Consider the following 26,095-nt stretch of genomic DNA (forward strand, 5'->3'; position numbering starts at 1 on the left):
CCTTCTTGCTGCTATCTCCCAGACCAGCTGCTGGGAGTGACCCCATTTCCCCCATGATCGCTCTTAGCCAGAAGGCCTAGGCAGGGTTCTGTCTGCCAGGCTGGAGTGAAAGTTTCTGGGGGAGACCCCGATTCTTCAACAACCTCAAGACCCCCTGGAGATGTCATCTGACTGATTCTAGACGCAGTCTCAAGCTGTGGGTCTGCATCCTCCCCTCTGAATATCTCTGGTCCTAAGAAAATTCTGAGCAGCCACTTACCGCGTGAATGTCTGTAACCCATCTGTTTGGAAGAGATAAGGAAATAGTGTGTTGAAAAAGAAAATGCAGAAGCCAGGGACCTGGCTGGTTCAAGAGGACCTTGGTCGGGAACAGCCAACCAGAGAAGGTTTAGAATGGTTTGGGCCTCAGCTCTAGCCTTTCCACTTTCTCCTTATTTAGTCATTAAGGATAACAACACAGGAGAGGATGGCCTGTCTGCCTCCTTGGCTTTCTGGCCCTTCTCCTGGGCTTCCCAGTGTGTGTTCAAGGGCACACTTAGGGGCACCTGGTGTGTGAGATGCCTGTGCCCGTGGAAGGACACAGAACAGACTGCATAAGCTCTGGTTCCTGTGGACTGGGAAGCCGGGATGGGACAGGAAGATGCTTCTGCTGTTCACACTTTTAAAACATTTAACTGTTATCTGCTTGAAGAATATTATGATGCAAAATAAGTAAATAAAGTAAAAAAGGAAGAAGAAACTGCTGCCGCCCACCCCCAAGAAATACTTTCCCCTAAGAATTGAAGAAGTTAATTTATCATTATTTAATTTTTACCTAGAAAACACAAATCTAAAGATGATGATAAAAATTGGCTAGGATCTGGCTAGCGCCAGCATTATTAAAACCAATGCAGTAATTTCCATACCTGTAGTCAGTAAGCAGTTGTAAACATAATTAAAGCCCTAACTTACAGTTCTTAACAACAATGAAAGATGAAATATTCATAAATAAACCTGAAGAATCTGTAAAGGCTGTGAGAGAAACTATTGAAGAATGAAAAGAAGATTTGAACAGATAAAAGTGTAGGTCACACTCTTGGATAGGAGGCCTCAGAACTTCCTAGACTGAGCTTAAGGTTAATGCAGCCCCAGCAAAAACATCAAAACAATTTTCCTTTGAAACTAGGTAAACTGACTCCAAGTTTTAAAAGGAAACTTGTAAAGCAGTAATGACCTATGATCAGGGTTCCCAGCTATTAAAACGTGATAATCCTTATAACTTAGAAATGTACTCATTAAATGTACTAAATGTTGTACTTTGACTTGATGAAGGAAAAAAGATTCATTAGCACTAATGTCCCCATGGTTTGGGGACATTAGTTTGCCATAAACTTGACTTCCTGTTAGACCACATAAATGAATTACAGATGGATCCAAACTATAACTGTAGGGGCTGGAGTGGTAGCTCCGTGGTTTAGAGCACTGAATGCTCTCCCAGAGGACTCAAGTTCAATTTCCAACACACATATGGTGGCCTACAACTGCCTATAATTCTAGTCCCAGGAGATTCTATGCCCTTGACTGGCCTCTGCAGGCACCAGGCATACACACAGCACACAGACATACATACATTCAGGCAAAATACCCATGCACATAAAATAACAATTAAAAACATATTCTTTTAAAATGATTGTGTGTGTATGTGTGTATTCCTGAGTGTATGTAGGTATATCACATGTATGCAAGAACCTGAAAAGGTTAGAAGAGGATCTTGGATGCCTTGGAACTGGGTTATAAGTTATAAGCCACCAAGTGGGTATTGGAAACTGAACCTGGGTCTTCTGTAAGAGCAACAAGTGCATTTAACCTCTAGCCATCTCTCTGGTTCCATTAAAGTTAATTCCTTTGATTTAGCTGCTCCAATTGAACAAAATGAGTTTATACAATTATAGTCAATGCATTGATACTTTAAAAAGCAAAAGATGGACAGTAACCTAAACATCCACAAGTAAGGTGTAAATATACCTTAACATTTATTAATAATTAATGTTTGTTTATATTAATTAATGTAATTAATATTAATAATTAATAATCAATGATGCATGAATTCAGTGGAACACAAGTGTGAAGGAAGGCAATTGCTGTCTATAAAAAGATATGGAGCAATTTTCAAGCATTATTATTAATTTAAAAAAACGAGTCATGGAACAATGAGCAGTTTGTGCTGCTTCTGTGTAAAGGCTGCCTGTGAGTTTGCTCATATTTACCCAGAGCATTTCTGGAAAGCTCCGGCGTCTGCACAAGGAAATTCAGTGCCCAGCAGTAGTAAGACTTTCTTCATCATTTTGTACCCTGTACCATGAGTATGTATTTATAAGTTAGTATTAAAAATAGTGAAAACTTGCAAGGGAAAGGAAGGTTTTATTAAACAACCCTGTTTGCTGAGGAGTTCTACTTGGGTGGGCAATGGACAAAGTTGTGGGCTTGCTCCATTTTGGGAGGGTTTCTTCTCCATTTCAAACCATCAACCAAAGACACTCTCCTCTGTCATGGCGGAATTCCCATGAGACCTTTGCGATATCCAGTCTCTGGCAGTTTCCGTGTGGGCACTTTGGAGGAGTGTGGAACAAGACAGACACCGCTGTGGTTTGGTTTAGCCAAGGACAGATGTGGAGAGGAAGAAGGCTGACTCCAAGTATCAGTCATCCGGCTCCCTGCAGCACCCACACCTCTGCAGAACTCCAGCTTCTCACTGGTGCGTCCCAAAGAAGGGCTTATATATTCAACTATGGCCAAAAAGTATTTTGACCACTCTTGTGCACCAGAAACTATTCCAGGCTCTGCTAATACAATAATAAATTAGACCAATGTTTCTCTGTCTCTGAGAAGCCTGTATTCCAGCAGGGGGAGACAGATACTTCTGGGTGCCTAAAACGGCTTGACAGGTCAATCTACCTTTGAGATAGGTGCTATAAAAGATGACCACTGTGCTCTTAGACCTCGGAGTGGGGGCCAGGCATGGTAGGAAAACTGAAAAGCTGGGAGGATAACTTGTCCCTGGCTAGCTGGGGTGTTATGGAAGATGGACCAATGCATGCAGAATTGCTAATGTAGGGAACAGGAGAAAGAACACCGAGTCTAGGGTGCAGCTGAGGATCTGAGGTTCTATTCTTAGAGCAGTGGGAGACTGTTGAACCATATTTAGGCAAGCATCACCAAGTCAGATTTGCATTTTAAAATACCAAGCACTATCTAAAATAAACGGTTTAGAGGGCTGAGAGGGCAGGGAGTTATCCAACAAGAGACATCTGGTGGTGGTCCAGGTGAAAGATAACAATGGATTTGTGAAGGGTATTAAAGAGAGGTGTGGACGGATTTGAGAAGAAAGGAAATTGACAAATCATGTTAATGGGACTAGAGAGGGTAAAGAATTCTTCCAACATGACACCCAGGCTCATGTTAGCTGTACCGGCACATGCTCTACAAGGTGCTTCCACATAGATTATCTTCTATGATTTTAGCCTCCATCCTGTAAGCCAAGCAAGGGACCAGTATCTCGATTTTGTTAGTATAGGGAGTGCACACTGTGAATGAATGAATGAATGAATTTGTGTAGCAGTCGATTAATACGCTGCTTCATCCCAGAATTTAAGAAGGCTAGTAATAAAGTGTGACAAGACAGAAGAACACGCATGCCAAGCTTTATTAGCCATGGACAAGGCTAAATCTGACACAGCATAACCTGCTGTCCGCAGGCTGGATAACCTACTGTCCGCAGGCTGTCCGCAGGCTGTCCGCAGGCTGCATAACCTACTGTCCGCAGGCTGTCCACAGGCTGTCCGCAGGCTGTCCACAGGCTGTCCGCAGGCTGTCCACAGGCTGTCCGCAGGCTGGGTGCTGAGGCTTCCTCAGCCGCTCGCAGCTTATGGTAAAACCTAGATTCGAACTGAAGTCAAATCCCACACATTGCAGAACACATTACCTTGCATCCAGTCTACTGCGGAGAAGACCCTCTATTGAGTCTGTCTTGAAAATTTTTCTTACTGATTTCTGCTTCTGGAATAAGCAGACTAGCTTGTTATAAATTCATTCTGTTGAGAACAATCAACAAAGCTAAATAAAAAGTTAAAAACACCTGACTGAAGGCATCATGCTAACAAGGATTGGGAGGGCCAAGATTTTGGAGGGACAGTGTGCACAGTGTGATCTTGACCCCAGCTGCTAATTCATAGCTGAGTCCTAGGTGGCAGACGAGACTGTAAGAATCCAAGAGCTTCTGGCAGCCTCACAAAATTGGAGTTCCCGGTTCTCCATGGATGAAGGGTCCCAGCAAATAACTCAGGCTTTTGACTAGGACCCCAAAAGGGGCTCCAGGAGAAAACATAGCAAATAGGAAATAGAAACCCATTTTGTTTTTATTATTTTTAGATTTATTTCATTTTAATTAATTAAATTGTTTTATAGGTGGGGGTTTGCCTGCAAGTACAATCTGAGCACCATGTGTGGTGCGGTGCCCATGGAGGTCAGAAGAGGGAGTCAGATCCCGTGGAACTGGAGGTACAGGCAGTCATGAGCTGCCACGTGGGTCCTGGGAACTGAATCCAGATTGTCTGCAAAAGCAGCCAGTGCTCTTAACTGAGCCATCTCTCCAGGTCCAGAAACCAGCTTTCTGTCAGTCTCAGCTGCAATGCTTTACCCTCATCCAAGCTGGTGAGAGAATTTCTCTGTAGGAAATTAGCATCATCTAGAGCATGATGACGAAGAATAGAGAACTCTCTCACAGATTCCCTCACGTTCCCAGCTCTCACAGATCCTGAACACCCTGCTAGTTCGGGCTCATAGTTCCATGCTCTCCTACAGCCAAAGCCAAGCCTCACCCTGGTGGAAGCAGAGGGGCTCCGCTCTCTGATATCGACACTCCGCAGTCGAGTACCTTTTCTCTGTGCTTAGGGAAGAGCGGCCAGGCCCAAACCGGCACTGGTGCTTCCCAGATACTAGAAAGTAAGGCTTCAGGAGTAGGTTCAGAGGAGCGACTTAAGCATGTGCACGTTTGTCTTCTGGTCAGTGGGAAGATGGGGATAGAGAAAGGCTGAGCAATGGGGGACCAGAAATCAGAGAGACGCAGAGCCCAGGCAACAAAATGCCTGCCCTTCCCATATAGCCAGTCCCATACTCTCTAGCTGTTCATGAGGTGTGGGAGAATGAGGGCCTCTACTTCCCTGAACTCCAGACTGGCTCATGGCACTAGCACAGGCATCTTTGGGACCAACGGGTGAACTCCAGGAACACTGGGATGGCACAGTGGGCATCTGGAGTCAGACTTGTTTGAGGGTGAATTAAAGGAGTCACCTAGCCAATCTCTGGACTTCAAGCAACCAAAACTATTTTCTGACAATGTAGCCAAAAAATGACAGAGGCTGAGGGATATCCTTGATTGTGAGGTGAAAGGAGAATCAGGCTCAGAACCAGGAGAAGGCAGAAGCCCGGGCGGCTGAGGGGTCCTGGCAGCAGTGATACACACTCTCCCCTCTGCTGTTGAGAAGCATGGGCTGTGGACTGGGTCCTCTCTTCTCTGCCTTACTGTTCTGCATTAAAGCCCTCGGAGAACAGCGACCTGTCCTGTGTAAGTCACAAGCCCACTTGGGCTGTGAAAAAGCAGAGTGTCTCAGCTGAGGGGGGCACCAATTCCCCACTTGACACAGACACTCAATAAACGTGAAATGAACCAATGAAAAGACGGAAGGCCTTGCTCGAATGAACGACTGTGGTGAGGACCGGCAGCTACCACAGCTGACCAGGGTGGAGACCTCGTCCATAGTATGGACTCACGTGGAGTCTGCTCAGTGCTGCGAAACAGAAACAGGCAGGAACTGGGCTCCAGGATGGGGAGAAACATGTCAACACTAGTGACCCCAGTTCCTACTGGCTTCCTGAGGAGCTCCGTCTTCATCTAGGCCCTACTAAGAGCCTCATATTTGTCCGTCTGCTTGTGTCCTCCTGCTTTGACCTCCAGCCACCCAAATGGTTTGCAGCTCTTGGCTGCTTCACTCAACTCCATCGCTTTCCAACCCTGAGTCCATTTTTTTATAACCATCTACTACTATTTTAGGTCCTAATAATTGTTACTTCCTCCAGGAAGCTTTCCTCAATCCACAGTTTGAACCAAACTGGTTCACCGTCTTTGTGCTCCAAAACACTCTGGCTACCTCAATAGCGGTCCTCGGCTTGCTTTCTCAAAAATCTCCTTGGTAGGCGAGAGGACTCAGCAGGCAAGTGCTCTTGCTGCTAAGCCTGCCCACCTGAGCTCTAGACCTTGAACAGAAGCAGAAAACCAGCTTCCTCAAATTGTCCTCTGACCATCAGGTGCATGTTTGACAATCAGGTGCTCACACGCATTCTTGCACACACACACACACACACACACAAAATGTAAAAATTAATTAGTTAATTAATTTAAAGTCTTTTAAAATCTCTCATGTAGTTTAGATTCTCCAAATGCTCAGCTTGAGCTCCCGGATCGCCAGCCTGGCCCTTCGCATATACTCAGTGCCAGCCTGCCTGAGGGCCTCGGGCCTAGAAGAAACTCAGTAGCCATTTGTTGAGCGAGCTGATGAGCGTGGTGTTGACAAGACTCACTCACGAGTCTGAGGCTGCGCAGCTAAAACTTCCCAAGTTCTTCAGAGATCACCCTCTCTGTCAGAGGCGCCTCTCCGTGGTATTTTCCTTAAACGATTTCTTGTTGTTGCCGTGCAGTAATTATAGGCTAAGATAATTGTAGGTTCCTTCCAGCTGTGCCACCAGCTTCTCAGCTGACTCTCCCACAGCGCAGTCAGCTTACTGGTAATTCCCACCACACCCCTTCTCTCCCTCTGATTAACGACATTGACCCTTTTGTTTATGGGTAATGGAAGTCATTAACTTCTTTATTTAATGTCTGTGTATTTACTAGGACACCTGTCTTAGCCAGGTCGCCGGTGCCTGGAGGGCAGGAGCGTCTCTGGCAGCAGACTGGGAAAGGCGCTGCAGAGCTGTTTTGTGTTCAGTGGCGCAGACTGGGCAGGGTGTGCGTGAGCGTCAACATGAGCTGCAGCAGGTATGAAGCCCTGAGTTGTGTCAGTGCCCCCCAAATGCCCACCCCTTTGTACTAGCAGTTGGCGTTTCCTTCCTGACTGCCCGCCAACAGCAGGCCTCCAGGAACACAAACGCACTGGTGGCATCAGATGGAGAGGTGAGGACTGTGTGTGCTGAAGAATGGCTTCAGGGTCACCTGGGGGCATATCTAAGGGAGGGCCAGGGCAAGAGATAACCTGGGCCTTTTCTCTCTCCTTGTGACAAGAAATTGAGACAGAACCTGGTATCTTAATACACTTTGGGACTTTTGCTCTTCGACCTGGATTGTGACTGTCACCTACTTAGTGTCTGTCTTCCATGTTCCCACCAGAATGTAGGCTCCACAATGCCAGGGCCTCTGCTTTATTTGCTATCTCATCTCTTACACTCGGAGCGGTATTTGCACCAGACACTCAGTAAATCCTTCTTGAATGAGTGAATGGGCTCAAACACTGAGGCAGCAGGAAGCTCCTAGCCACTGAAGGGCAGGGGGAGCTCTGCAGAGAAAGTGATGATTACTCGTGGTGGAGCAGATGACCCCAAGGAACAAAGCTTGTTGATACTGTTTGGTCATCACACCGACAAAGCGACAGTGAGCTGCTAAAGCTTGTCTTCCCTTGACCTCTGTGCCAAATCGCACTTCTGTAGGATGCCATAGAGTCCTGGCCAGTTTCATGCTATCTCTGGCATGTCCATCGCTGTCCGAGTCTGTGAAGCCTTGAGTTTAAAATCCATGCTACTACCGTAGCTCAGAGTTTGTTTTATTTTTCTTTAAAAAATTTACATTTAAACTGGGTGGTGGTGGTGCATGCCTTTAAGCCCAGCACTTGAGAGGCAGAGGCAGGCAGATCTCTGTGAGTTCAAGGCCAACCTGGTCTACAGAGTGAGTTCCAGGACAGGCTCCAAAGCTACAGAGAAACCCTGTCTCGAAAAAGCAAAAAACAAAAAAAAGAAAGAAAAAGAAAAAAATTTATATTTATTTATCTTTACTGCATGTGTATGAATTTTTTTTCTGCATGAGTTTGGTTGGGTCCCTGTAGCTGGGGTCACAGATGATCATGAGTCACCGTGTGAGGGCTGGGAAATCTAACCCGAGTTCTTTGCAAAAGCAGCCCACGCTCTCCTTGCTGAGCTGTCTCTCCAGCCCCACCTCAGGGTTTATACACCGGTGTCAACGTATACATTCTTGTAACCCTTGATGTCTTTAAACTTATTGCTCCTCAGATTAGCTTGGATCTGCCTTTGGCCACTCTTGAAAGGCACCGTCTTCAGAGTGATGCTGGCTTTGTGATGGGGTTTGAGGACTCCGATGCTGCAACAGAGAACAAAGAATGTCAGGAAACTCTTTCCTCCTGGCTTCTTGCACTCTGCTCTCCCCTGTCCTGAGTCCACCCTTGGGCAGCAGGATGCCATGGGAGGGAAGCCTGGGTGCTCCTGCACTTACAGAACCCTCTGCTGCTTCTTAAAGAGACCGCTTCCTTCCAAGGTCAGCACACAGTCCTCGACTGGCTCTGAGAGTGGGTTTGAAAAGACCACCTGGACGGTGAGTGGCTGATTCACAAGGGCTGCTCCTAGCACCTAAACAGAGACCCCGGCCGGAAAGAGGCAGTTAGTCGTCACCCGCCAGTTCACCAAATGTTAAGGAGCAGTGCTGTTTAGGCTTGTAGCTGTCAGAATGCCCCATCCCCAAACGCGCCACTCTGGCCTCGGGATTATTTTGAGTTGAAGCAATAAGAAGGAAAAAAATGCTTTCTGGTTTCTATCCTAAAGGTATACATTTACAAAGGTGTCTCCCTTCTCCTTCCTTTTGCCCGGAAGGTCAAAGTTCATCACTGAGTCATGGATCTCTGTGCTGGTTGGGATTTTGTCAATTTGATAAAAACTAGAGTTTCTGAGGAGTTGCTTTTATCATATTGGCCTGTGAGCAAGTCTGTGGTGGCGTTTTCTTGGTCCATGTGGGAGGGTTTAGCTCACGGTGAGAGGTACCATTCTTAGGCAGGTGCTCCTGGTTGTATAAGAAAGAAAGATGAACAAGCCATGGGTGGCAAGCCAGTAAGCAACACCCCTTCTTGGTTCCTGATCCTATGTGAGTTCCTTCCCTGAGTTCTCTCAATGACCAGTACACCCTTTCTTCCCCAGGTTGGTGTTGGCCAGTGTTTGAGTCTAGCAACAGAAAAGCACACTAGACGAGTCCCTCATCAGCCCAGAGATAGCACTGAGGAATCTCCATGACACGATTGCCCCCCGTGCCCTTCTTCTCTTGGGTTCCCATACATTTGCCTTCTTGTATTCTGCTACCCCTAGAAACTCAAAGCCCCTCCCATCTCTTCTTGATTCTCTCAAAATGTATTGCTCCTTCACTAAGATACTGTTTACGTCTGCTGGAGACTTTGAAGTGCTGTCAATAGGGCCTCATAGCCTCTCTTGGTGGAGATCCAGGAGATGGGTTAGACCCTGGAGACGGCATTGCAGAAAAAGAACCCTCAATCTCTTTTCCTCTCAGAAAGGCCACAGAACGCCAGAGGCCCTGTCATCTACTTTTCTCTTTCAATACTTCAGGCAGAAGCCCAGTGGATTTGCTCAAGGACACACAGCCAGAAAATATCAAGTCAAATGGCCTTGAGGTGGACTTCACTGAGCCACTGGCATCTGGACTGCTGCCATGTTTGCCCCTGGAAGGTCAACACAGGAAGCAGCACAAGAAAGGCTCTCTGAGTCTATGGCCTGAACTCAAGGATCCACACTGTAGTAGTTTAACTGTAATTGGCCCCAATAAGATCACAGGGAGAGGCACTGTTAGGAGGTGTGGCTTTGCTGGAGTAGGTGTGGCCTTGTTGGAGGAAGCGAGTCACTGTGGAGACCAGCTTTGAGGCCTCATATGTACTTGAGTCATGCCCAGTGAGACAGACCACTTCTTGTTGCCTGAGCAAGATGCAGAAATCTCGGCTACCGCTCCAGCACCGTGTCTGCCTGCACGCCACCATGTCCCACCGTGATGATGATGGACTGAACCTCTAAACTGTAAGCCACCCAGTTAAGTGTTGTCCTTTATAAGAGTTGCCGTGATCATGGTTTCTCTCCACAGCAATAGAAACCTAACTAAGACATACACAAAAGGCTTCTAATAGTACCAAGAAATGAAGACCCCTCAATAAGCTGCTCCCTTCTGGGGTCCCAGAATGAGTTAAGAAGAGATGTCCTCCCGAACAGGCCTGCTGCCCCAGGACCATTTTAAGGGCCCCCTTTTGCCTACATTAATCATGATGCCCGGGAAGGTCAGGGTGATGATCTTGTTCACCAGGATTTTCTCAGGACTGCTTTTCTCTTCACCTAGGGCGCTGATGCGGATTAGCTTGTCCGTTGACAGATACTGGCTGTACTGGGAGTAGAGGATTTTGCAAGGGTAGGTCTTTTCTAGGGAGAAAAGACAAGAAGGAAGAGGTAAGCATGGCTGAGAAAGCCAGATGGGCCACAGTTGGATCTGATGGTTCTATGGAGAAGAGGGAGCCAGGGTTCACCCAGTTTTGCTAAAGCAGAAACTAACCTTTCAGATGGGAAACCTGCAGTTAAGAAAGGCAATATAAACAGGGCGGTGGGAGTGCACACCTTTAATCCCAGCACTTCAAAGGCAGAAGCAAGTGGATCTCTGAGAGTTCAAGGACAGCCTAGTCTACAAAGGGAATTCCAGAACCTCCAGAGCTACAAAGAGAAACCCTGTCTTGAAACCACTTCTCCCCCAAAGCCAACATAGGTTGCCAAGAATCATTCCAAGGTCCAAAGTCTAGATGACTCCAAAGCTCAGGGTTTCACCAACAGGTGGGCTGCTTTCCTCAGGGGTCAGCAGGAGGAAGGAAGGAGGGAGAGAGAAGAAGGAAAAGAGGGAAGAGAAAAGGGGGCAGGAGAACTATGCATGTACCTTCTTCAGGGAACAGTGTAATGAATGCGACATCCTGCCAGAATGGGGCCAGGGGACTGCCATCGTGCAACAGAGACTGGGCACTCAAATTGAGCTTGAGATCCTTGAACTGAGGTGACAGGTTGACAGCCAACAGGACAAAGTTTATGTCTTGGCCCATGTTGGGTGGGTCAAGCAGCTCAAATTTCAGAGAGACCTGGATGACATCGCTGGGTCGAAGGGAAGGTGTATCCAGGCTCCTAGGACTATTTTGCCTTCGTGACGTGGAGCTGAAGGAATTTGAGTCTCCTTGATGGGGTCCTAGAGACCTTCCAGCCTTTAGCTTCTGTAGAGCCTTTAGAAACACCTGTCTCTCTTGAAGGGAACCTAGAAGGGTAGATGGGATACAGTATCAGCATGGCCAGGCTGACCAGGAGGTAAGCCTTAGCTGAACATTCTACCCTCAGCACCTCCACCAACAAGACTAAAGATGCAAAATCAGTGGAGCACAACCACCTGTAGCTCCAGCTCTAAGGGATCGAACGCTTTCTTCTGGCCTTTGAGAGTACCCGCCCACACATGCACATACGTACACATAAATAAACAGAAAACAAATCTTTATAAAATCAATAGTGAATTATCAGAACGGAAATTAAGAAAGCAATCTAATTTTTATTTAGCCTTTCAAGAAATAGCAATACTTAGGAATAAATTTAATCAAATAGGTAAAAGATCTCTATAATGAAAATTATAAAATATTGATGAAAGAAATTGAAGATAGTAGAAAAAAGTGGGAGGGTATCTCATGTTATGGGCTGGAAGAACAGTATTATTTAAAAAGTCCATACTAATACCCCTTCAGAGACTGTGGAGTTCGACCAGATTCACTCAGAAGTCATGAGAATGACCATCAACAACACTAGGAGGATCCTAATGTCCTCTGAACGTGTGGCTCTTACATTTAATGACATGAAGAACATGCAAGAGGACTTCAAAGGGACCAAGAAAGGCACTATCTGCCTTATCCCTTAATGGTCATCTTGCTGTCTAATGGGAAGAAGGAAATCCTTCGTGATGAAGGCAGTCCTTGGTGATGAAGGACCATGAGATCAAGCAGCCAGTGTTCCATGGAGACTTCATTAAGAGAATAGTGATGAAGCAGGAGGCGGCTGGAAGGCTCTCCTTCCTATATGTCGACCTCCATAGTGTGGCATGCCATTGAGTTTGGAGGGTAGATACTTAGGTGGCATCTTAAGTCTCCAGAGGTGAAGACCCCAAATGGAGCCTATGGGTACTCTAACTATGCCTTCCCCCATACTGGTAGTCAGTGGAATGTACCCCTGGCTATCCACCACTTCTACTTGAGTTATATCCAGTCTCTCCCTTGATAGATGGAATCATGGATGTGTAAAACCCCTGTTACCACCCTAACCTTGGCGCATGGTATCTCCAATCTGAGGCTCCAACATCCCCTTTGCTCCTGTAGTTGAGGCCAAGGCCACAGAAATAGCTGCTAGTGCCTATTACAACTCAGGCAACCCACATAATGGCTACATGAACATGAACAGCCTCCATCACCACTCTACTACCCCGCAGAAGACAAGAATACCCAGTAGACCCTGTCCAACTCCCTGCCTCCTTCTCCCATGATCTTTCCTGGGTTTTCCACTGGTCTGCACCTGGGACTCAGGGAGAGCCATGTCCTCCCCAAGTTCTGATTATAAACAGTTACCTCTGATATGCTTGCTGATGGAAGGGCAGGCTCCAGGCTCCTGGCCTCTGAGAAACACCTCCCAGATGCCCAGCCCATGGTGCTGAGTTCCCTTCACAGAGCCCACTCCTTCCGCATCCCAGTCTCTCAGTCTGGTGGATTTGCACTGCACCTCGTGGGCTCATTAGACAAGTCACATGTCCGGGGCCCAGTCTGGCCATATTGCCATTCACCCCTGCTGTGTGTGGCCCTGGAAGGCCACTGGCCCAGCAGGCTATCAGTCAGGCTCTGGCCTCTCATACTTACCCAGATACCCTTGTCCTTCCTTGTTCCTTCCTTAGCCTCCAGCTTTGGGAATTGTACCCTGAGATCCCAGGGGTTGGTAGCATCAGAGGAAAGGCCACTGTGGCTAGGAGTCCTGCTATTTTCTAGAAATTATTTCCCCGCTCCACTCTCTTTTATAAGGGCCTTCTCCTAGAGAGCGGCAGAATGCGTGTTTGTCCTATCGGGCCCTATAGTCAATGGTGTGTGACTGTAACCTGCCACCTACCCCACCCCTGGATGCTTCATGCTCCTGGACGCATGAAGATTCACCATTGTTTGTTCCTGTATGAATAGAATTCCCTACTCATTTGAAAAAATCCAGTTAATGTAAAATAAACCCTGTTTGTACCTTGATGTGTTTGCTGCAACTGTGAAATAGTAAAAATAAAGTAAGTGGTCAACAATGTGCATATAACCCAGAATGATCTATGTAGTCAATGGAATTCCTATCAAAGCACTCCTTTAATCCCAGCACTCAGGAGGCAGAGGCAGGCAGATCTCTGTGAGTTCAAGGCCAGCCTGGTCTACAGAGTGAGTTCCAGTACAGGCCCAAAAGATACAGAAAAATGCTGTCTTAAAAAACAAAACAAAACAAAGAAAGACCAAACAAACAAAAAAACCAAAAGCAAAGTAAAAGGTATTACACTCCCTGGCTTCAAAATGTATCAGTGAGTCACAGTGAAGACCCTGATTCTGGTCCTCAGGGATGCGAATCTTTGCTTGACTTCCCAGAAGTTCATCTGGCAGGTGGCTGTCCAGGAGTTCCCACCTGATAACATGGTCTCTCCTTTGGCCTTACTGACTTTGATGAGAAGCCCCTGACAGGACTATCACCTCGGCATCACCCTCTGGTCCTGCTGGTCCCATGTGTATGAGGGTGAATGCTGATCTTTTGAAGTGTGAATGCTGGATGGTGATCTGGCCTGTCTCTTAAACACTCAACCAAACACAATTAACTAAATGTTAAGTTAAATGAACAAAATCTACCAATAGTTTACTAAGTTGACCACCATCTTCGGTAGAAAGCTGAGCTTTGAGAAGCTGGGAGAACTCATGTTGTGTTGGCGGATGTCTATACATGGCTGACTTGTTGGTCTAGAACATATTGTAGATACAAATATACTGGAGGGAGGTCTCTGGCTGAGCTTTGAGAAGCTGGGAGAACTCATGTTGTGTTGGCAGATGTCTATATATGGCTGACTAGTAGATATGAACATACTGGAGGGAGGTCTCTGGCCTGTGGGACATGAGGTGATGGTGGATAGAAGTAAGGCAGTGGGAACACCCTGACAGGATCTGTGCAACTGAATGACTAAGGAGGCAAACCTGGGTCTTGCCCTGTGTCATGGCCTCTGACTCCCCGGGTTACGGCAGGGGATGGTACCCTGAACTCAGGCTCTCAGGGAGGCTGCTCGACGGTACCTTCTTCATACTTGTAGCTCTCTGTGACGTCATCACGCTCATCACTCTGGATGCTCTTAGTACTGATAAAGTTCCCAACAGTGGCCGTGTCCCGGTGAAGTTTCTGCTCCTTCCCTCCGTAGACAAGCCAAGACATGCAGTCAGCATTCACCATGGAAAACGCAAACGGTGTGTCATAGTTTAGATCCACTTCCCCCTCTTTGATGGCTTTGACAGAAGCTGGGCCACAGCAGTAGAGACCTGAAGGAAAATGGGGAGGAAGGTTCTGGTAGATAGTATGTGGTGGACCAGACAGGGCCTGGGGCAGGTCTGTGAGGGTGGGTCCTGACTCCTGTCTAGAGAGCCTCACCATTGCTGGTTTCCTGCGGTGTCGCATCCAGCACTTGCCAGCCTCCGTATCCAGGAGGCAGGTCCTTCCGTGCCATCCAGCACTCATCCCACACGTGGAAATTCCTAAGGAAGAGGCCGGGGGAGTTGGTGTTAAGTACACCTAAGACAGGGCGATCTTGCTTGCTTCCTTTCTAGACCGACAAGGATAAGCAGGTGAACTGGCTACAGAAAGACTCGCAGGGCTTAAGTGTCTTTGGGGAGGAAAGACAGATCTTCCTCTTGTGAGCCTTTGTCTGCAGAGCATCTCTCTGCTGACTGTGTGAACAGTGAAGGCTTCCAGTTTACTGAAGTTACAATTCCTCTAGGATCTCTCACAGGGTGCCTCGTGGCTCCTTTCCTCCTCTCTCTCTCTCTCTCTCTCTCTCTCTCTCTCTCTCTCTCTCTCTCTCTCTGCCTCTGTCTCTCTGTCTCTCTCTATGTGTGTACCACAGAGGCAGCCTTAGTCTTTGCCACATCCACAAGTGATATGTCAGGCTTCTGTGGTCAACCCTTAGGCTATGAGAAGAAAGAGGAAAAGGGGAACCTCAACTCCCATCTAACAGCATTGGTGATGTGAAGATTCTAAACCCTTAGTTGTTTTCTATTCTGCTGTCTCTCAGCCCTGGGAAGCAGGAGGATGTGGGGGCATAGGCTGAGCACAGTCCTGCCCTATTTCCTGCTTGTGCTTTTGGCTCAGATCTGTGGCTCAAGAAATAGGCAGAGAGGTTGTCTCTCACCAGACGGTATCCTTCTTCATATTCTCCAAAATCCTGCCTGTGTTATCATAATACTCATCGATGATCAGGTTCCGATCCGTGTCATGGCCAGAATCAAAGTTGGTGATCACACGGGTGGGGATCCCCAGGCACCTCATCACTGCAGAAAGACAGAGAAAGCACCAGTGTGCTGTAGATCCTGGATCTAGCAAAAGCATCCATCTGGGATCTGCAAGAGCAGACAGGGACCATCTGGGACGCTGCACTGAGGGCAATTCCATCTCTCTCCCCATGTCCTTAGCTCATGGGATGACTGTTGCAAAGGTTATGTTGGGCTGATCTGACAGGCTTTGCTGGAGCTGAGAGAGTCTAGCAAGTTGTCCTATCTGCTGTTTGTGCCAGCAGGGTGGGGCAGCCACACCTCTCTGTTGGCAAGTCTTGGAGACTTGACTCAGCCTCACTCCTGGCCTGGCCTCAAGTCTCCCATCTTCAAACAAAAGAGTGGGATTCTGTTTCTTCCTGTCGTTAGGATTACTGCTGAGACCATCGGATCGTCAGGCAAAGGTTTCTGCAGCTTGGAATTCCCTTTATTCTTGGCGATACTCTGTCAGAAAGCTCTCTAGGAAAAGGAGGACAACTTGTGACACAAGCTCAGAAAAGTGAGTGTGTCCCTGGTAAAAAGAATTCCTGGAAAGAGGTAGAATGTTGTCCTTATTCCCCAGGAAATGTTGTCCGTTTCCTTGGCCAGCTAACTTCTTGTTTTCTGCTGCAACCCCCATTCTGTGCTCTTTCAAGTGAGGGACCCCTCATCCCAGCTCCCAGCTCACCACTAATTCACTCCGAGGATGGCTGTCCCCTGGTGCCCAGTGGTGTTGACCTGCCTAGCTCAAGACTAATAATTGCTAGTATCCAGCAGCAAGGCTCTGGGCTGCCTGTTTCAGCTCCACTCTTCTCAAGAGAGCTCTGGTTAGGATCTGCTATTGTTATTACTTCCATTCTAATGACAGAGACGAAGAACAATGAGCAACCTCGACCAGAAGTCACACAGCTCGCCAGACACAGGCTCTCACTCAAGCTGTGGCTTCACTGCCAGGCTTGTGCTCCTCGATAGCATGCTGAGCTGAAACAATCCAGTGTTCCACACATCTCACAACCTTCCCTGCTACTTTATACCCGCCACATTTCTATATTATATTTCTAGTGGTGCTTATTCTCCGAAATTTAGTAGACTTCCAATATTTTTCCTATTGTAAATAATGGTGATGGATGTGTTTGCAGATCAATCCCTTCTTATTCCTTGGGGCTGACTCTAAGAAGCCAATGACTGAGTAAAAATACATACATATATATATATATATATATATATATATATAGTCTGAATATTTAATTTAAAAATAGTTTTTAGTTTACATTTTCTTTCTTTAGACATGATCTCATCACATAGCCCAGGCTAGCCTTGAGTTTATGGATATGTGTCACCAACCCCAACCTTCTTTTTTATTATTATTTTTTTAAAAAAACAAACTATCTTTTTTCATTTTACATACCAATCCCAGTTCCCATTCCCTCCCTAACCCCAATCTTCTTATGCTTTGTGGTACCGAGGACTGAACTCAGGGTCTCGCTTTTGTTAGGCGAATATTTTATCAGGAGCTACAGCCTGGCTTCTGTTTTAAATCTTGAGGCAGTGTCTTGTTAAGTTACTCAAGTTGACCTTGAACTCACGCTGTAGCCCAGGCAAGCTTCGAACTTGTGATCTCCCTGCTTCAGCCTCTGAAGTAGCTGAGATTACAGGTCTGAGCCAATAGTCCTGGCTAGGCTCCTTAGTAGTTTGAGACATGACTCTCTAGTCAGGGAAGGGGGACACCCCTGGAGGTGACCTTGTCTGGGGAGGAGAGAAGCCCAAAAGGAAGTCTTGAATTCTCCCTTGAGTGGTATATCTGAACACAGCCAAAATAAACTATGGCAAGCAGTGGGCAGTCCCGATAAGTGTGTAGAAGGTGGGGGTTACACAGGACACCTTCAGAGAAGAACATGAGATAGAAATGTGGCGAGAACAGAGTTCTGTGTGGGCACACTTATGCTAAAAGTGTGGTCAGGAAGGCAGATGCCACTCACAGCAGCAAGAGAGCGTGCCAAGGCAGGGCAGCAGGCGGAGAACAGAGAGCAGCCTCCTCCCTTTCCCGCTCTGACCAGGGCCCCTCAAAGTGTCAGTGCTGGCGCCGACTCCTGATAGCTGTGGCCTGATAGGCCTTTCCCACCCTAACACATGGTTCGTAATTGTGTGTTTATGAGTCTGCCTTCCTAAGGGCAAAGAGTATGTTACTCATCTTTACTATTGCACAGCCATTAATAACACAGGGCAAGGCCTAACGTGCGGATACTTGCTGGATGGATGGATGGATGGATGGGTGGATGGATGGATGGATGGGTGGATGATGCCTGCTCTAATGATTTCTGATTTCAGCACACACTGTCATAATGGCTGGTATACCCTGGGCACCAAACTCGCCAGGCTCTAGAGCACAGTGGTGGATTTATACTGATCTACTCTTGCCTGACTTATCCTTATGAGAGGACTGAGGAGGGCTACATTATTGCAGCGGGACAGAATGAAGCCAAATGAACGCAAATAGTTTCTCTTCCTCTCCTTGAGTTAAATACCAAATGTTTGTAAAGGCTTAGCACACATGCTGCTGTCATCTAAGAAAGGCTCACACTGCAGTCTGGCTCTTTTATTGCCTACAGAGTTTAGTTTAGACTCTTTAGACTGGCCTTAGGCTCACAGGTACCTATCACCAAATCCAATCACGCTGGAGACAAACCCAGGGCTGTCCTCCTTCTGGGCAAGAACTTCTTCCTCTTCTTCCTGTCGGTTAGGGATTGAACCTGGGGCTTTACCCATCCTACACAAGTGTTCTACCACTAAGCTTCAGCATAATCTCACTTTATAACCCAGGCTGGCCTTTTGCCTCTAGATATTCTCCTGCCTCAGCCTCCTAACTGCTGATTATAGCTGGAGCCACTACGCTGGTCAGAAGGGTTGCTCACGTAGAGCATGGCATGCAAGGCGACACACCTGAAGCTGGAGAGGTGACGTCAGGAAGAGGAGTCAGGTCAGGACTCGGGCTCATGGTTCTCTAATCCCTTCCTTGCTCTAACTACGAGCTCCACCCTTGCCACTTGACTGGGCATCCTAACCACCTGTGATCTCAATGTACCTTCGCCTTTGAAGTTTCTCTGACTGCTCTAGGTCACGTTAGCCTCCCACTTACGCTGTCAACACAGTTCCAATCACCTACATGCTTTAGCACCAGATTAAGCGCTCTGTAATTTGACATCTCTATCTTATCTCGTTGGCCAGATTACAAGTAACCTCAAAGTGAGGCTTCCATCAGATACTTCACTTGTCTTTCTTCATTCCTAGCACAGTGCTGGGAAGAGAACAGACTCATTCACTTCCTGTTAAATAAATTGCCTTCAGCTTGAGAACGAGGTTGTCTACTAACTATCAGTTCTGGCAACTCTCAATCTGACACGACATTTGGGAGACTCTTCCAGTGACAAACTTGTGGGGTTTGAATGTCATGAAAGAGAGACCTATGTGGGCATTTTGTGTGAGTACGCACACATGTCTTCATACTCAGACAATGGCAATTGGGCAAAGATAGAGTTTCAGTTAGGAAGAGACTTCAGAGTTCCCAAAGTATATTACAGCACACTCCGTGCCTGATACTGAGAGCTCAACGCTTCTACGCAGTCAAAGTGATTACATTTAAATGTGATGATCTCTGCCACCTTTTCATTTATGTCTGGATGCTTTCAGTTTCCAAAATATGACTCCCAGCTCCCCCTCTCATATAGTCAAGTGTCCTTCATAAACACCATGATGGCAACGCTTTGCCCTTTCAGACAGCAGCATCATAAGGTCATCGTTCAACTATTCTCTTACACCAATAATAGTAACAGAAGAAAATCATGTTTGTTTCCTTATTTAATCTAGATTCTTGGGTAACATTTTTGTTATTTTGTTGCTTTGCTTGGGCTTTTGTTTGTTTCATTGTTTGCTTTGTTGTTACCGAGTCTGTGGTCTGACTGGTTGCCAACTCCTGGGCTCAAGTGATCCTCCTGTGTTCTTAACTCTTCATGGTATCTGTTACAATACAGGCATGTAATCCAATTTTTATGTTAATACCATAGCCTTCTAGCCTTATATTAGGGCCACGCCCTACCAAAAAGCCAACTTTTCTATTTTCTTGTTTACTTACTTGAATGTGTGGTGTATGTCTGTACGTGTGTAGGTTCATGTGTTACCATATGCACACCTGTACACATGTGGATGCTACAAAGGGTGTCAGGTGTCCTCTTCTGCCACTCTCTGCCTATTCTGAGGCAGGGTATCTCCCTGACCCCTGGGATCATGTTTTCTCAGCGAGACTGCAAGCTAGCAAGCCCCAGTGACCCTCTTAATCTTGCTCAAATCCGGGGTTCCAGCAGTACACAGGGCACTGGGTTCTAATGTGGGCACTGGGAGGCACGCTCTGGTCCTCAGGGCTGTACAGGAAGCATTTTTAACTGGGGCACCATTTCTCCAGCTTCCCACATAATTTTTTTTTCAGATTTAAGAACTTAATTTTTAAGAAGTTTTATGTGTCACTGTTTACCTGCATGTATGTATTGTAGCATGTGTGTGTCTGGTACCCAAGGGGTCAGAAGAACACTCTGGCTCCCCTGGAACTGGAGTTACAAATGATTATGACTCGACATGCGGGGATAAGAATGAAACCCTGCAAGAGCAGCAAGTGCTCTTAAACCTGAGCCACCTCTCCAGCCCCCACTTCTGTTTTTTGATAGGAAGATGGGCAATTTCAAACTAAATCGTGGTCACTAAGATCCATCTGCTGTTCAAGAAACACAGGTGGACACTATTTATAAGAGAGCAGAACATGAACTCAAGAACTCAGGGAAGAGAAGGGGGCTATAACTTGTAGAGTAGCATAGGACAGAAGAGGGATAGAGCTGAAGAGAGCTCTCTCAAGTTCTGCAGAGGAGTCCCTTCAGTATGGGAACAAAGTTCCAGAAAGCCAGAAGAAGCGACAGAATAGAGGCATCACATTACATAGGGTGTTTAGGAGCATGCTCAGAAGGACCATGACCAAGTAGCATGAGCTAAAACTAAAGACCTAAAGACTGTTCAGGACCCATCAAAACAAAGCTAAAAGCAAACCTCCAAAGGCTCAAATTAAATATGCAAAACCTTATTGGTGTACCACAGCAAAGACCTTTATTAGATAAAACAACGTTCAGTTGAACACTAAAATCCAATGGCCAGGGTGGATTAAAAACTATGAAGCAATCAAAAAGAAAAAGAAAACATGAACACAATGAAGGGAAACAGAAGTAGAAAAAAAGGCCCACTGGCCTTTCTAAAGCAAAATACAACACGGGGCACAAAAACTGTATTAAATAAAAGTTGAACATGGACGGGGTCTGGGAAGACAGCTCAGTGGTTAAGAACACTTGCTGCTCTTGCATAGGATCTGGGTTCAGTTCCCAGCACCCGTATGGTGGCTCACAACCATCTTAACTCCAGTTCCAAGGAAGCTGACACCCTTTAGACTTCTGCAGGCATTAGGCATGCACACGGTGCACAAACATACATGCAGGCAACACACTCAAAATGAAATCTAAAATGTTTTAAGAAAGAAATGCACATGGATCATAATACATCTCTTGTGAGAGCATTTCCCACTCCAGTGCTACATGTCAAACACATTCGTGTTTTGAGGGTGGTTATATGTCAAACACATTGGTGTGTTGTGGGTAGGTACATGTCAAACACATTCGTGTTTTGAGGGTAGGTACTCAATGGAAGTGAGTTATTGGATAAGAGAAGAGAAGTAATAGGTGGTTTTTAGATGGAAGAAGACCAATTTTGATAATACTACAAAGTTAGAGTTGTGATCACTGGCAACCCTAAATATTTCAAGAAAGAGAGGAAGCGTAAAGTCGGGGAGAGTGATGGAGAGGATATGGGACTGATGTTCGGGAAAAGGGTGGAGAGATCTTTCAACCAGACTCAGCCAAACCACTGGAGCCTAGGAAACAAAGCTTAAAGCAGTATGCCAATTATGACAGCTAGTGCTGGTATAAAGCTGTGTGCTAGACCTCTTTCCAAATAGGTGTCAAATGTTAACCAAGAACCCTATGAAGGAACATTCCATACAATCTCCATGCTCGTAAATCAATGGAAAATAGCGGTAGATAAATGTTCCAGCCAGGGCATTGTGCAAGTTTGGACTGAGATCCAAGGAAAGGTTGGGGAAAAATAAAGCATCAGACCCTTGGATGAGGCTCCTTCTTGGAGACCCAGAGCTCAGCAGAAAGAATGAGAAGCAAGTTGTATTGAAATTAACGATGAGATACTTCATAGAGATCCATGCACGATTAAGTTAGAACACATCTTAAAAAGCTTTAAATAGAAGACACTACTATAAATCTTCTCAAGGTGGAATACAGTCAATGACAGACATACAAACAGGGTTGCTGTGGTTGAAGAGGGGAGGACCCAGCCCAAATGTCTCCCATCAGTTCCTGACTCAGCTTCTCAATAAGGCTACCAAGGCTTAAGGCTCCATTTTCTATAGGAAGGGATGAGCTCCACAGACCAGTTCCACATCAGTGCCTTTCTGCCCGTGCCACTGCTGCCCCATCCACTCCAAGTTCATATGGGTATGGGAAAAGGCGGGGCAGGCTATTTCCAGGATGCTTGGATTTTTCTCAAGAAGCTGTCTTAAGGTATAACTCAGATACTACCTAGCACCTTTTGTCAAATGTACAGTTCACGAGTTTGTGCGATTTGGACAAGTAGTGCGAAACTCTAAGTGATTTGATTCTGGAACATTTTATCGTCACCGCAGAAAGAAAGCCTGCTGGAGCTAAGCACGGCGACATCTATGTAATCCTAGCACTTGGGAGGCTGAGGGAGGAGGAGCTCGAGGAATGCCTGGGCTACAGAGTGAGTCTCAAAAAAACAATAGCAGCACAAAACAAAACATGTCTACCCACTAGCAGGCATAGTATGGAGACACGTAACCACCTGGCTTCTGGGGGACCCTAATGTCCCTTCTGGTCCCCTACTATAGTGCAAAGCATCCAGGCTATTTTCCAGACCCCACACAAGGGCTGAGGGTTCCAATCTTAGAGAGAATCCAATGCCCTAGAGCTCTCTGGAGCTGGCCCTGAGCTCAGAAGGGAGAGCCAGGAACTTCTCCTTAATTACCAAGTAACTACCTACAAACGGATGCCAAAGAAAACTCCCTGTACACTATATATATTTACCTTTGAGGAAAACAAAGCCTCCTTTTGTAAACTTTCTACAGGCAATTAAAGTCATCATGTTTGACAGTCAGAAAGACAACCCTGGGCCAGAGGGCTGTAGATGGGAGAGTGTACTCTTTGGTACTGTCAATCAAGCTAGGGCTTCAAACATGCTACACTAAGATTCTACCAAGGAGCTACATCCCCAGCGTAAGAATGAATTTTTAGGCCTGGCATGGTGGTGCACACCTTTAATCTCAGCACTTGAGAGGCAGAGACAGGCATATCTCCTTGAGATCGAGGCCAGCCCCGTATCCATAGCAAGTTCCAAGACAGCCAGCGCCACATAAAGACACCCTGTCTCAATAGAAACAAAAGAAAGTTTTGTTTTCTCATTCACAAGTCGTGTGGTCACAAGCTGCCGTGATGTCTTCTTCACAGGTAGTGGGGAGAATTGGAAACATTGCAAGGTGTCCAGTGTTGAGTGGGAAGCACAAAGGCTGCTGGGCAAAGGGCAGCTGCTAGCCATGCTCCTGGGCAGGGCAGCCTAGAGTGAGATCATGGCCTACAGTGCCTGCACACTGGAGGGGGAGTCGAGCTTGGACACTCCATTTTATTTGGCAGATGGAAAAGATGGAGAAAAAAAATGTCTTTTGGGGGATCAACTGAGACACTCCTAGCTAAGACTGAACACTCTCTAGATAGTCACTGTTCGTGGTGAACTCACACGGTCCTTTCGGTAACCCTTGGCAGATAAAGAACTGGCGTTCTGGGGCAAATGGACAGAACTGGAAATAAGCTAGCTCCAGAAAGACAAATATCATATGCTTTCTCTGAGCTTAGCACACCAGCACACACACACGTAAACCCACCAGCACACAGCAGGAAAACAGAAGGGTGACTATCTGGGAAGAGGAAGGGGCAGCAAGAAGGAAGAACGGGGCAGTAAGGAGCGTGACTATAGTTAAGTACATGGTATACTCCGCACTTCAAATACACACAGATCAGAAACTAAAAGGAACAAAATAAATAGCACCGGTCAATGGAAAGGATAGATGCAATGATTAAACATGAAGACTTTCTGGGACTCTCATGTGATAATTTGCATAATTTCTTAGAGAATGTCTTATTATCTAATTTCTAAAATAGCATCAATGGAGTACAAGAACCACTAATTTCTGCACCACATATCTGGGTAAACTAAGTCATAAGTGACTCGCCACAGGTTACTCAGAAAGTTGATAGCAGTGTTAGTATTTATACCCATGGTTCAATTATTGAATATGTATATATATACATAATATATAATACATATATGAATATATTCAATAATATCTATTTCAATTTCTGTGTTCCCAGTTACTTCCAGTCAGTCACAAAACAATATTATTAAATGGAAACTGCAGAAATAAACCTTTCTTCTTGAAGTTTTGAAATCCTGTATTGTTTTGAGCATATGACGGGTTCTCAGCTGTCCTGCCCACAGCATGAACCGTCCCTCCATCCAGAGTGTCCATGATATATACACCACCTGCCTGTCAGTCACTTCTAGGTTACCAGATCATTTGCTGCGCTACTGCAGTGCTAGGTTCAAGCAGCCCACATTTTATTTAATAATTGCCCAAAAGTTCAAGAGGAAGAGTGCTGGAAATTTTATGATAGTATAATATTCTAAGCATCCAGAGTTATTTTAGTTATCATTATCAATGACTTCCCGTGCCTAATTAATAAACTAAACTTTACCATTGGTAAATATTTATAAGAAAACACACAGTATACAAAGATGGCTTTGGGATTAGCAGAGTTTCGGGCACCTTTGGGGGTTTTGGGCTGTAATCTCTATGGATAAGGGGACTACAGAAACCCCAAGGAGTTTGCTTCCAGAGTCCACATGCTGTTACTGTGTTTTGCCAAGATTTTAACACAGTGCCTGGCACAAAGGAAATACCCGTTATCACTATAACAGCCATGGAATAATAATGGTATAATTGTTTAAGATGTGAGTGGTAGCTGTGTCGGCATAATTAGTTTGGCTCAACCTTTATCTTTCACTTTGGTGAGGAACAAAAGTGACTGGGTCTTTTCCATCTTTGTAGCCAAGAGAATAGGTGGAAGACAGCACTTAGCACAGAAGGACTCCACTGTGTGTTGTTGAGGGAACGGTCTCTTCAGACTGCATATGTACTAACGTATGACAAGGTGGCCCTTTGGGGGAAAGCTAATTGGGCTATAGCCGGAGAGGGCCACATTTGATCATTGCTTAACTCTATGTTTCAAGGTCACTGAAGGGCCACGATTCTTACAAACATTTTAATTGCCCTGCTATCATTGCTTAACCTCCGTCTGCTGTCTCCACCTCTTCCATCACCCACTCCAGACAGCCACTCCCAAAGCCAGCTCTCGCCCTCTACACGCGAACTCAGTTTTTCCACACTGGAAGGCTCTCTCTTTATCTCACACAAGATCCGTTCTGCCCTTCCATCTTGTGTGGGTATTGGGGGTGCCAGACTCATTCAATCCGTAGTCCAGGCCGGCCTAGAACTCCTTATACAGCCCAGGCTGAACTTGAATACACAGTGATCCTCCTGCCTCATCCTAAATGCTGGGATTGGAGTTTTAAGTTCCTGCCCAGTTTTCTGCCTTGTCTTGCACCTGCCTTCTGGATGATTCAGATCCCCTACGTCACCCTAATTTCCTCATCTTTTAGCACCAAAGCTGTTGAATTATTTATGTCTTATCACTGGGCCATCAAAGCATCCAACAGAAGATCAGGTTCTGAAGCAGCAGAAGAGGCAGGCACTAAGAAAGGGCTTCAGCAGCCGCCCACCCTAAAGATACTGTCATGCTCTGTCAGTGTTGACAGAGATTTCCTCATACCCTTGGACTGAGGCCTGGTGCTGCATTCATCGGCCTCTCTGGCCTTAGCGTGCACGCCTGTCCCAGGGAATGTCTACACAGAAGGCCTAAACCTTCAATAAATACCAAGTTAGGGGTAACTCTGGTCTCCCTGCATCCTGTGAGTAAAAGTCTGACCTAGCTCCCTAGCTGACAGAAATGATGACTAACTGACTGAGACCAACTCAGAGACATGGGCATGCATAGCAAGAGGCTGAGAGTGGGCAGAGCGAGGGTGGGGATAAGAGCAAGAGAGTGGCCATGGGCAAGGCGGAGGCCTCCCCTCACCACCCTCACCACCACCTCCAACCTCTCTCTCTCTCTCTCTCTCTCTCTCTCTCTCTCTCTCTCTCT

General features: G+C 46.3%; 1 protein-coding gene across 2 annotated transcripts in view; it reads right to left on the bottom strand.

The window, feature by feature from the left end:
* Nucleotides 1–8,247: 8,247 nt before the first annotated feature.
* Nucleotides 8,248–26,095, bottom strand: part of Tgm5 (transglutaminase 5) — a 33,306-nt gene continuing 15,458 nt past the window's right edge. For both annotated transcript variants that reach the window (XM_026787836.1, XM_026787835.1), the window contains 7 exons: nt 15,548–15,686; nt 14,791–14,894; nt 14,442–14,681; nt 11,006–11,371; nt 10,343–10,503; nt 8,534–8,667; nt 8,248–8,401 (listed from right to left, as the gene is read on the bottom strand). In XM_026787836.1, the coding sequence (XP_026643637.1) occupies nt 8,248–8,401; nt 8,534–8,667; nt 10,343–10,503; nt 11,006–11,371; nt 14,442–14,681; nt 14,791–14,894; nt 15,548–15,686 (1,298 nt within the window). The remainder of the gene's footprint in view (nt 8,402–8,533; nt 8,668–10,342; nt 10,504–11,005; nt 11,372–14,441; nt 14,682–14,790; nt 14,895–15,547; nt 15,687–26,095) is intronic.

Source organism: Microtus ochrogaster (assembly GCF_000317375.1).
Source record: "Microtus ochrogaster isolate Prairie Vole_2 chromosome 14 unlocalized genomic scaffold, MicOch1.0 chr14_random_1, whole genome shotgun sequence".
NCBI lineage: Eukaryota > Metazoa > Chordata > Mammalia > Rodentia > Cricetidae > Microtus > Microtus ochrogaster.